Raw genomic sequence first — 13,409 nt, 5'->3', positions numbered from 1 at the left:
GGCAAAACAACAACACAAAAAATCATTCCCTTTATTAGAATGTGTTGTTATATAGGAACAGATGAGAGAAGCTTACCAAAAATTTTTAAGCACAACAACAACAAAAACCCAACACATTCTGTTTGATTAGGTTAACAGAACTGGGAAGATAAGGCAGGTCAATGAAGAGAGAGACCAGGAAGATGTTCCTCATGAGCCAAAAGAGCTCTGTGAAAATACAGTGGATTGAAAGTCAGTACAGAGACTTGGGAGTCAGGGAAGGCAGTGGGATGAGAATGGCATTTACAAAACCATTGGCACCCAGCCACTGGACAGGCCATCTAAATATAAATCAGACCTTCTCACTGCAAAGCATAAAGCCTTCTCGTGTCTTCTCACTGCCTTTCCAATGAAATCTAATCTCTCTGCTCTGGCAAACAGACCCTGTGTGATCTGGCCCCACCCTATTTTCCCAGCCTACCTTTAATCATTCTCTGCCAGGCTTTTTGGGCTTGAGCCACCTGAACGTCCTTCTTGTCTCTGAGCCTGGGCAGCTTGGGAAGCCTTTCTCCATTTTCTCATTCAGGCTCAAGCCCACATGCTACATCTTTAGGTGTGTTCCCTGACTATCTAAAGCTTCCTTTTTCCACTTTAGCAAACAAGTTGTTCTCCACCCCCATTAGAATATTACTTATTTTTTATCCATGTCAATTATTGTATAATTTCCTGGTTTTATTTTATTTATTTTTTTGTGACGATGCTTGTGTGCTTGAACCCAGGTTCTCTTGAATACTAGGTAAACGCTCCACCACTGAGCTACAAACCTAGTTTTCTGTTTTCAGATTATTGTGAAGAGACAGAAACTCTTCACAACAGAGTATATCATTTAACATGGACTTGTTTGCCTTGTTCATTGCTAGATATCTGTTGCATTAACTATCAGACTGGTATTTGGAAATATTCTTGAAATGAGGGAATGAAACATTCATTTTGAACAAACAAAAAAATCATTCCTATATAAAGTTATTCTGTCTTATTGTGGTTGATTTACAACAATAAGGAAAGGACATTGTATGAAAATTGCAAACAACCACAATGTCTTTTCTCCTCTGTGTTACATCATGTTTATACTGGCTATTGAAGAGTCACATAGAACTTTGGCTGTTACAGAGAGTATTTGAATCCACAAGGAGACTACAGACAAATAAGTACAGGCTCTCATTTTTGCCTATGCTGTCCCAAAATATGTGTAAGAAATAATACTACTTGCCTAATAAGTAGGAAAGTAAGCCCCTAATGGGTTTTGTGCTTACAAAGAAGTGTATAACTTTTTTGTTCCTGTTTACTATCTATTATATTTTAAAACATTTAAAATATATCTAATTCATTAATAGTATAATAATATACAAAAGGCACATTTCACATGTTTTTTTTTGGTGGGGGGGTTGTGAGGCTTGAACTCTGGTGCACTTCATATCAAGGCTACTGCTATACCACTTGAGCCACAGCACTACTTGTGGTTTTCTGGTGGTGAATTGGACTTTTAGTGCCTGGGCTGGCCTCTAACCACAATCCTGAGATCTCAGCCTCCTGAGTAGCACAGGCAAGAGCCACCAGCACCCGAGTCACATGTATTCTTAAACATGCATGATGTTTGCAACAATAACAAAAAAAATCTATATCACGTTTGTGCATACAGAAATCTAACGTTACACTTTTGAAAATAGATGAATATGTGTCCAGTGAATAGTTTTGTCTTTAGCTGTAATTGCTATTGGAAGAGGTGAACACATGTTCTGATATGCAGCTTTTCAAAACTTGTTTTGTTTTTTTTTTTTTTTTGGCCAGTCCTGGGCTTGAGCTCAGGGCCTGAGCACTGTCCTTGGACTTTCTCAAGGCTAGAGCTCTACCACTTGAGCCACAGCACCACTTCTGGCTTTTTGCTATGTATGTGGTACCGAGGAATCGAACCCGGGTCTTCGTGCATGCTAATGCAAGCACTCTACCACTAGGCCAAACTCCTGGCCCTTAAAAATTTTTTTGGGGGGGGAGGGGTCATGGGGATTGAACTCAGCCGGGGCCCTGTCCCAGAGCTTTTCAGCTCAAGGCTACCACCCATGGGTCTGGGCATTGTCCCTGAGGTCTTCAGCTCAAGGCTATTGCCCTACCCTTGAGCCAAGCCCCACTTCCAGTTTTCTAGAGTTTAATTAGAGATAAAAGTCTCAGGTCCTTTTGTGCCCAGGCTGACTTTAAACCTCAGATCTCAGCCGCCTGAGTAGCTGGATTACAGGCGTGAGCCACTGTACCTGGCTTTTCAAAACTTTTTACATGTAATTGATAAAACATGGTCATACCTGCAACAAGGAAACAGTAAAAGGATCAAAATAAAGGCGCACTTTATTAAGTCTGTGATATAAACATCATTGTGTACATTACAATTTCATTCTAGGCCTCATTTCCCAGCATTCTCACTTGCCTCAGCCTTTGTCAGTGTTAGCCAGTGCCATTCCTTGCTGGTTCCCAGGGTTAACGCTTTTCCCGCCAGTACCACCTGCCTACTCTTCCTCTTCAGAGTAAAAGTCTGAGTTTCAGATTTCATAAATGCAAGATTAACCCAGCAGCAAAGTTTCCTTAATGTTTTTATTTGGCATGTACTTTACTTTTGGCAGTTCATGTCACACATGCCAGATGAACAACATCATCCAGAAAGTTTTGGTATTGAGAAAGTTGCTACTTCTAGATTGCTAATCGGGTTTTAATGACTTTAAACTTGATTTTTGCTATCTACATTCTATGCTTTGAGTACCTCAAGGAAGTGTAATGAATGGACAGTATTTTTAAAAGCCTTTGTCTGGAGGTTTTGAAATATTTATATATATGTGCATGCATGCATGCATGCATATATATTCATATTATTAAGAGTGACTATGGGAGAGAATTTTATTTTCATGCCTTGTTGGACCCAACTTGATAGGGGAAATGCATAGTGCTTTTATTGCTGCAGGAAAGTTTTGTACTTTATTATCAAATCACTTTATAATGGCTACTGCCTTTGGAAAAAAATTATCCATTGTATGTCTTTAGTCCTTCTTCCAGTATGACTGTGTTGCTTCCAGCAAATTTATAATGAAATGCACTCAGGCTAGCTTCGTTCTACCTAGAGAACTATCTGTGCCTCCATGCACTCCCATTTCCTATACTGCTGACTCCTTCAATTAGACAGCATGTTATCTTGCTAAACTTTGACTTAGAAAGGAAAATACTCTATAATAAGAATTTGATGGAAACATGTAAACTAAAATTATGCACTAAGAAGTATTTGAATGTGCTCAGATTATCAATGTTTATCTGTTCTTCATTTAATTACTATTATGTGAGAATTTTAAAAAGTATTTCTGGTTAAGCATTTCTCTTTTCTCTAAGTACATCTATAAACTTCTTGGCTGTAAGATATGCAAATATGAAATAATGTTACTAAGTTGAAGGTTGATTCTTTAGAAATTTTTTGACATGGGGTTAAAATTTTAGGTTGATTAGTGGTCTAAGATGGGGACTCAAACAGTTTTATTCAGTAAGATAATCTTGTCCTTTCTTCCTATATGCCACTTTTAAATTTAGCAGCTCCCTTCCCCTGCTTCATTTGTGTCCTTGCTTAGAGTGTCTGTGTATCCATCAGAGGAAACATCTTTTGTTTATATTACTCATTTTAAATGAACCAGACTTTACTTCAGCTACCTCTTTTAGTAAGTTAGAAATGACAGAAGTGGATACAATGCTATCAGAGAAAGAAAATAATTCCTTTGTGTGTGAGGTGTGTGTGTGTGTGTGTGTGTGTGTGTGTGTGTGTGTGCGTGTGTGTGTGCTTGAACTCAGGGCTTCGGCACTGTTATCTTTTTCACTCAAAACTGTATTCTACCACACTTTTCAGATCACAGCCTTCCAATTAGCTAAGATTAAAAGCATTAGCTAATAGCATTCATCTAAGGCAAGTTTTCTAAACACTCTGAGACTAGCCAGATGTGTATCTTGAAGTTATTAATTCTATTATGTCCTTCTAATTTATTCATTGTCGGTTGAGGGTGAAGTTGTTAAGTATAGGTTATTTTTTAAAATCAGTCTAGTTGCATTAAAGGAAAGGGCATGTGAAATAGGTACTACAAGCAAAACAGGGGCAAAGTAACTGAGTAGAACAAATGTTCAGGGTGAAGACTTTATCCTGAGTATCTGTGATTAACATTCTCTCCCTTTTTCTTTAGGTTATGTTTCTGTTTGGGTTAATAACCATTTCTTATTTGTTTTTTAAATACAGATTCTAATTCCTTTACTACCTGTGCTAATAATGAACTTCCAGAAACACAGAATTAACCATGAGGGCAACATTGGTATAATAAGCAGCATTGTTTTTAATTTTGCTTTCTCCAGCTATTTCTTATGGTCTCTTACCATTTCACTTGCTCTGTTACTGAAAGAAATTTGGGAGATCATTAATGGGAACTGAGTAAGTCTTCCCTTGAAAAAGAGCGATGCCGACACCTATTCACTGACCCATGTCAAGGACATATCTGCTCCATTTGACAAAACCATTCTTTTAAATCGAAAACAACATTCATACCACCTAACTAGGGACCCATATTTTCAATGTGGCCAGCCAATTTTGGTTGTACATTAGGACAGGAGGGGAAACTGGGTTGTTAACCATAACTCTGTGTTACCATAACTCTGAAAAACAAAACTGGTTTGATTTCCTATCTATTGTTCATGGTATCAGTTACTAGGAACACTTAAGATTGGTCAGTTTAGAACAGTATTTTAGACAGGCTCACTTTGTTTTGTTTTTTAATTTGAACATTTTTCTCAGTGTTAATGAATTATCCTAGGAAAACATTTCTCAATCTCAGTACTGTTGACATTTGGTGCTACACAACTTTTGGTGGTGTCTGATCCCTTGCATACAGTGGGATTGCTAGAAGCAAACTTGGACTGTTTTTTTAATCCATCAATGCCAGGAGATTAATACACAGAAAGCACACAGTTTCAGATGCTCCAGAAAGCTGGGATCAAGATCATCTTAATTGAGGATGAATGATGTTTGGTCCCCTTGAGGATAGAGCTGTATATAAGCCACTCAGGAGTGGCCTAAATCAGTTCCCTTTGAATTCTAGAAATGATCTCTATTTTTAAATGATTAAAAGGCACTTGGGTGTGCTTGAAACAATATTATATAGAAAATAACCAATTCTACATTATGCTCTTCAGAGAATAGTGAGTGCTTCATGCAGGCATTTTTCTGTGTAAAGTGGTACTAGAGATTTGAATGAGAACCTTCTGCTTTCTATTCCTTTGTGGTACTCTATTACCACTTGGGCCATGAACCTAGCCATGTTTTAAAGTTGTTTTTGAGTAGAGTCGTGCTTTTGCTTAGGCTAGCCCAAAGTATAGTCTCCCTATTCACAATTTCTATCTTAGCTGGGATGACAGTTGTGTCCTGAGGGTTGAACTCTGGGCCTGGGAACTGTCCCTGAGCTCTTCAGCTGAAGGCAATCGCCCTATCCTGTCACGTGCAGTTTTCTGGTGATTGATTGGTGATAATAGTCTCATGAACTTTAGTGCCCAGGCTGGCTTTGGACTGTGATCCCCAGATCTCAGCCTCCTGAGTAGCTAAGATTACAGGCATGAGCCACCACAGCCAGCTTTACTTATTTTTTTTAATTAAGATGGGATATCACAATGTTTTTATGCCAATATTGATCTAAAATTGTGTTCTTCCTGATCTCTATTTCCCAAGTAACCAAGATTATAGGCATGAGACACTTCCTACATAAAAGAAAAATGATTTTGAAATTTGATTTAATTTTAATTTTCAGTGTAAAAGATGATCAATTATACAATTATCATTGGATCAAGTTGAAATGACAGTTTCACAATGTTGAAATTCCTCAAGACTGAAAAGAGTGGAAGGATATTTCATTGTCTATATATTGAGCATGGCCATTTCATGAAATGTGTGCAAATAGCCAAATTGTGGGTGACCTACATCTGAAACCATGCTTCTCAGGAGATTGAGATCTGATGGACTTTAGTTCAAAGCCAGGTTGGGAGGAAAAATCTATAAGACACCATCTTCCAAGTAACCAGCTAGTAAAAACTCTTAAGTACTAGAGGACCAGATGAGAAGCAAGTTGAGATTAGCACAAGGCATCTGTGATAAAACCCCAGTAACTTCAAAAAAGTGTACAATTATAAAACTTATTTTCAGGATTTCATAGGGATATAAAAAACTATGCTCTTTTTTCACTTTGTGTGAACTTCTTGCTTGCCAGAATAATAGACATGGAGAAATACAGTAACAAACCATTACCATGTGAGCTACTGGAGGAGACTTAATGAAATCACAGCAATTTCCTAACTTGTTTCTCGAGTGACCAGTATCAGTAGATTCTTTAAAAATTATGAACTCATAGTTATAAAGGGCAGTTCATTGGTTTATTGCCCCTTCAGCAGCATTTTCACATTTTGCTGGTGGGCACCTCATTATTTCCTAGTCAGTGTTTAGATTTACTAGTAGTTCCTGACTTGCTTCTGGGTATGGAAACCTAGCTCTTCCTAACTACTTTTGTACATTCCCTCCACAAAACCCAAAGTCAGCCATTTCTTTCAGGAATTCTTAGAATTTTTTTTTTATATAAAGAAGAAAAGCCCTATTTCGCCTTCTTTCTTTCTTCTTATGTCAACACAATCTACAGAAAGACAAGTCAGCAGTACAGAATGCTGAAAAAGACATAAATCAGCATTCATGGTAGTTTGAATATGAATATGCTTATTGCAGAAAAGTATGGAGGTGTTAAAGGGAGAGTTGGATAGGTGTGAATTTATGCAATCCCCTGAATCAGTGACAGTAATTGGTTAAGGCTTTAAGGCATGTGCCTTTGTTGTCTTTCCATCTCTAATTAGATTAAGGACATTGAATAGCTCTCTGAATTTTTAGTGTCTCGAACCACAAAGGAATGTATTTAAAAAGCAAATAATTAGGGGCCAGCAGTTTGGCTTAGTGGTAGGGTGCTTGCCTAGCATGCACGAGGATCTGGGTCCAATTCCTCAGTACCACATACATAGAGAAAATCTGGAAGTGGTGCTGTGGCTCAAGTGCTAGAGTTCTAGCCTTGAGGAAGTCCAAGGACAGTTCTCAGGCCCTGAGCTGAAGTTCAAGCCCAGGACTGGCAAAAAAAAAAGCAAATAATTAGATGATTGGAAATTAATTTGATTATTTTCATTTGGTTTTAGAAGTATGAGATTTTATAATCCAGAGAGTTTGAAGTTTTGTTTTGAATTGCTGGATACTTTATTTGTATATGTTATCTCCCTGCTGACAAATGAAACAAATGGCAAAAATATCTAAAATCAGAACTGACCTCTACTGAATGCTGTCAGACAACTGTAGCTCAATTTGTGATATACTAACACATGGCACTATTTACACTTTCTGGCCTCTTTTCCAGTGCTTCCTTTTGCAGAATATTTAGAATCACTTATTATAGGCTAACAGAAATTACCAGTAGAATTCATTCATTCCCATAATTTTTGCTTTAGTATTTCCTTAAAACTCATTTTGTTATAAGATATTAATTCTGCCCTACTGTGCTGTAGTAGACATTTTCTTTCTGGCAATGTGATATAAACAGATAAGGAGTAGAGATTGACTGGAATGAACATCTAGAATATTGCCTTCCCATCTCTGATTGCCTTTTTTTTTTAAATCTTGACTAAACGCATACTCTTTTTAAGGGTAAATATGTATGTGTCTGTCTTCATTCATTTTTAGAGTGTTAAATCCTGTGCATGTTCCAAGTAGAGAAGTAGCTTTTGAGGGATCATTTGGAAGAATTTAATCTTCACACATTTCACCAGTGTGAGAGGAAAAGCCCAGCTACCACTTCCCTGAGAGAATATTTTGCAGGTCTCTTGCTCTGTGGCTTCAGTCTTTATAAAGATGTTGGCTGTAGTACGCTTGCACGGACACAAATTGAGTTGGACAGGACTAATGTGGCTTGGACTTTGCTGTCATCTGAAAGTCAGGCATGAGGAAAGAAAGCTGCAAAAGTGGACCAAGGAAGGGCTGAGAGGAGAATGGGTTCTCCTTACACTTTTCTTATGAAGACGTCTCACATGTGAGAGCTGGGAACTGCTTCAAAAGTTGTTTATCCATGTCAGATTGATAACAATAGCTGTTTTAGACCAACTGTCTCTCTTTTAGATTTATGAAGATGAGTTTCAATGTACAACTTACTCTTTATGCACCCTCATAAATCTCTGAAAAAGAACAGAGGGAAGAGGCTAGCTAGTGGAATGGTAATTAGAATGATTCCTCTTGCCTTTTAGTTTTATCTTCCCTGCACTGAAGCCACTCATGCATAGTAATGGGGAAGAAAAAAAAAGATAATATCTTACAAAAAATTGTTCTCATGCTCAAGTTCAGTGTCAGGAAAGATCCACTATTGTATTTGCATTACAGTTCTTTTAAAAGTACAAATTATTTTAGAGGATTAGGTTATTTCTGGGTATCTCTAGTAATCTCAAGAGCTTTGTATGTTTCAATCATGCTCATACACAAAAGAAATATAGATATTCTGTCATCCTCAAGTTCTTCTCATAATAATAAAGAAAGCACAGCCCGCCTCCCCAACCCCCTTTGTCTACTGTGTACAAGAGGCTGTGCTAGAGTTTGAGAAAGTTCTATGAAAACAATTATTTGACTCCTGAAAGCCTATGTTTCATATTATTGCTGGGAGTCACTCTATCACAACCTCTTTTTTATTCCATCCAGGATCTCTGTCCTTCTTATATTATGTTTCCCCTGAGATTTTTGCAGTGACCCCATAGTTTTCTCCAAATCATCCCTGATTTAGCTGTTATTAATCTTCTTCAAGCCTACTTCCATATGTGACCATTACTTCAAAAATAGTTCATTTTCTGGATTACCAAGTAAAGGTCTTTAGACTTAGATGGGAATCTACCGATCTCTGTGACACATTTGTAAGTCGGAGCTATTTTCTTTTGCGTCATTGTCTGATTTCCTGACAGAGCCCTCATTCTTACCCAGTAATTCTTAAAGTGTGGTCTTGGGACCACCAGCAAGAGAAACATACTAGGAATGCAAATTCTTGGACTCTACCACAGATCTGATGACTCACATATGCCCCTGTGTTCCAGCTACCTGTTTTAACAAGCTCTTCAAACCATCTCATGTGCCCAGATATCCTGCAAGCCCTACTTCCACTCAGACATCCAACACACCTTTCCCACAATTTCATTCTCATTATCCTCTCTCTGCAGAGATGCCTTCCCCTCCTACTATGAAACCCTACTAAATAGTCTAAATAGTCTAAAGCCCAGTTTGAGACAGCACTTTTCCGATAAGGCAGTTCTTGAGCCTTTCTTTTTTTCTTTTTCTTTTTTTTTAAAATAACATTTATTTGGTTTTCTTTCCTGGTGCAAATCACTTACTAATTCATACCCATTATCTTATATATCCATCTTTCCCTCCCCCCCAACTAATCTTGGATTTCATCAAGGATGGAATCATGTGAGGTATGATGGATCATGCCTGTAAACTCAGCTACTTCAATAGACACAAGAGGATCACTGTTTGAGGCCAACCCAGGGAAAAACTTAGTAACAACATACCTCAGAGAACAAGCCAAGTGTGATGATGTACATCCATAACCCTTACTAAAATAGAAGCATTGGCTCATGGTCCAAGCAAAACTGACCAAAAAGTATTAGACTACATCTGCAAAAAGACCTATAAGCAAAAACAATGTTTGGCAGCATGGCTCAAGAGAAGCCCTGAATTCAAAACCTTTTTATTGCCACAAAAAGGGAAAAAGTCAAGATGGTATGTGACTCATTTTTGTACCTGCAGACACCTTGGGCTCCATGGCTCTTTTCTGACTGACTTATATGCACAAGAGGTACTTGAAAAATAGTTTGGAAGTTCTTGAGTTTATACTTGGGTGGAGAACATCAAGCTGAGGCACAGGCAATCCCTATTCAATCAAAAAGGCTTGGGCTATTATTTCCACTTATTGAAATCAAAGTGAAATTGAACATTGATGTGTCTTTAATTTTAGAATTCCACTGAGCTGGAGTGAGAAATTCTATTATTTAGCAAAGAAACTTACAGTAGACCTGTCATTTCACCTGTTGCCATCACAGGATCTGCCATTCCGCAATCATTAGTTGACTTTTATCTGAGATGGAGGAGCCCTCTCTTCCATCTTTCTTTTGGCTATGACATTTTGTCTGAATTATACATTCATGTCATGTTTCTTATGACATGGCCTCTCTACTTCAAACTGGGTTGCCCCAAAGGTGGCACAAATGGAGCATTCAATTCCAGGTGATCACAATAAGATAGTCTGGAAATGGGGATGCTAGGAACCCCATATTTTATACATTGTGATTTCCTAACACAAAGACATGACAGTATTGCCATGTGTTTGCAATGGATTGTGGGCTCTCTGTTGGTGACAGATCAGGGTTTTTAAAAAGAAAATAAGTGAGAAATCTGAACAGGTTTGTGTTTTCTTACCCTTCCCTTCCTTTCTCTCCCCTCAGGCTCTGAAAGGGTTCCAGTTGCAATTTCAGAAGATAAACTCTCTGCAGTTCCCTGGGCAGTAGCGACCGCACACTGCCAGTGCCGGCTGCTGATGAGCTGAGCTGCACGATGGTGCATATCACCAGGCCACTGTTGCTGCTCCTCGCCTTCTTCCTCCGCGTGGATGCCGAGAGTAAGCCATCCTCCCCTTCTCTAGGGGGCTGTGACCATAATGAGTGGTTTTGTTTGCAGTTGGCACCAGGCTCAAGGCCTCTGAATACATTTCCTTTGGAAGTAAATCCTGAGACACTGTGGGATACTCCCTGGCGACCAGCCAACCTTTGAAAGGGATTATTGGTGTGATTTCCTTCCCACTTCCTCCCCTGCTTAATGCCTCTTTTCTTGGGCACCTCACTGTTCCTACTGTTTATTTTTCTTTTCCTTTCTTACACCTCTTACCAGCTTAGTGGTAAAGATAGTATGAGACCAATGATATAGCTCAAACTGAGGCTAACCAGTTGGAGGTGCCAATAAATAAACCTCGTTTAGACCCATTAGAATTTTTTTTGCAGTTGTATGGATTTTTCCTATGTTTAGAAAAATGCACAATGTCACATCGAGCCCAATTAAACTTCCAAGCCCCTTGTAGCTGTCACAGCAGCTGTTCTCCTGTACTGTTTCCGACAGCTGTCCTCGGGTACAATATTCAAACAAATCAAGCAGAACTGACAACTTTGTGGCTGAGTGGAGGGTCTGAAGTATAAGAAGGATTCTTTGCAATACAGACACCTTAAGCTGGGATTACTAGACAGGATTTTTGCAACTGGAAGTTATGGTCAATTAGCTTGCCAAATCATTGAGAAAGTCATATCTCTGTTGCAATTAGGCAATTCTTAGGTCTCTACCTTGTTCGTATGTGTTTCTTCTTCCTTCTGTCTTGTGGTAGTGGGGAAGAGATAGTGCTGGCAAAAATAAAATGCATGTCTGGCTTGTGTTCCCTGACGTGGAGTGACTTTCTTGGTAGTGGGCTAATATGTTGAGTTGGCCATCGTTTTTGGAAGCAGTCTCATGGTAAGATTAAAATGTACAACATCTGTACTCATTATTTTTCCCCCTTCACTGATTGTTCCTCTGAGGTTAAATCTGATAGATGTTAAGGCAATTTTAAAGACAAGGGTCCTGTGTCATCTCAGCCCCTTCTTATTAATTGCACTTTGACAAGAATTCCCTGAATAGTCCCCAATTGCTTCATTTAAATAAAGGCTGTGTGTTCTAAAGGGACCTTTTATTGAGGGAAAGACATAATGTTATTATTAATCGGATACATATGGAACATTCGTGTTTTAAGCACTGTGTTCTCTGGTTAAAAGCGAACATAGTCTCCTAATTAGCACTTGGGAGTGTTGGTTTAAGGTGAAGCCAAGGAATTTCTAGTACAATGCCAGGAAATAATTAAGTGAGAAAAGACCCAGATGTAAAATGCTCTTGTTATTTTAAAGTCATGAATGTCAAAATGCATTTTACTTCTAGATTCAACTTATTAGAAAAAAATGGGACCCTATGGGTTTATTTATTTATTTTTGTTTGGACTTAAAAAACAAAACTAACTTGTTTCATTTTTGTTAATTTTTGGTTAAAAAAATCTATTAAGACCCTGGAAGCTTCCTATAACATTAGATCACAGCAAGACACATTCTAAAGATTTAATTACTGTAGACCTGTAGTTATTTTTCCATTAAGTAAGAATGTTCTCCTACTGAGTAACTATGTTTTGGCGTAGTTCTGCAGTGCAAAGTGTAGACAGAAGTTAAGAGTTTGGGAACAAGTTCTGTTAAGTTTGGGTTTTTTAAAGCCATGCGTGGTGCAAATAACACTTACCTAATCTGGCCCTTCCTTTCTACTCTAAATCCTCCTCCATTCTTCCTGGTCTTCCTTTTCTCCTCCTCCGCCATTCTCTGTCATTACATGTCTTACATGGTATTGGTAATTTTAGTTCAGTGATTTTTATTTAAATATAGTCACATGAAGATATTTACCATGCTATATATTCCTAGGATATCAAATTGCGTTTTCCCTGTGCCAGCCTGTATTATGATCCTTCATTTATGCATACCTGGTGAAAGGTGCATGCTACTTTGTCAAAGCTGTTTATTGGTTGAGATGAGATCTCTTGAATATTTTCACTAGGCTGTCCTTGAGCTGCAACCTTTCCGAAGTTAACCTCTAACTTCTATGTAGGATAGCAAATTTGTTATCTTGTGATATTAGCTTTCAATCGCAATAGATCATTTATTTAAAAAAAATCACTACAGATGAAGATAGGCACAGGTTCACAATTTTGTTGGTCTATTCAATCTGGGTTCGCTATCTTTTATCCTAAATGCTGTTCACTTATCCCTGTTGAACAGGGTGACTATCCCAGAAGTTCCTAGCAAAGGGGAAAAAGTGGCCGTGTTTATTGTAAATGCAGTTTAGAAGAAGGAATACTCATTATCAATCTACTAGAGTAGATTGATGGTACAGAAAGCAATGATATAATTGTCAATATTATTTTAGTCACTTAAGAATGTTTAAACTACAAGATATAAAATTGAATCCAGATTATAGCTCAATATGTTGTATAGAACCTTTACTTCAAACACTTAAAAATTGGATGTAATAGTACAAAAATAATGATTAGTTTGTTATATAAAGGCAATTATACCCTTTAATTATTGGATCAGGCATTCTTTTCTTTGGACTTCATGAAATATTCAGCCATCTTTGTTTTCTCTTTTTCCTTAACTGCATTTCAGTGTGTGTGTGTGTGTGTGTGTGTGTGTGTGTGTGTGTGTGT

General features: G+C 38.0%; 1 protein-coding gene across 26 annotated transcripts in view; it reads left to right on the top strand.

Moving 5' to 3' along the window:
• Positions 1–13,409, top strand: part of Ptprd (protein tyrosine phosphatase receptor type D) — a 634,177-nt gene that overhangs the window by 251,095 nt on the left and 369,673 nt on the right. For all 26 annotated transcript variants that reach the window (XM_090329963.1, XM_090329988.1, XM_090329980.1 and 23 more), the window contains exon 2: positions 10,594–10,766. In XM_090329963.1, coding sequence (XP_090186089.1) covers positions 10,703–10,766 — 64 coding nt within the window. In that variant the 5' untranslated portion in view covers positions 10,594–10,702. The remainder of the gene's footprint in view (positions 1–10,593; positions 10,767–13,409) is intronic.

This window comes from Megascapheus bottae, chromosome 3 (genome assembly GCF_031878675.1).
Source record: "Megascapheus bottae isolate mThoBot1 chromosome 3, mThoBot2.hap1, whole genome shotgun sequence".
NCBI classification, from domain to species: Eukaryota; Metazoa; Chordata; class Mammalia; order Rodentia; family Geomyidae; genus Megascapheus; species Megascapheus bottae.
This window is presented reverse-complemented; position numbering and strand designations above follow the sequence as displayed.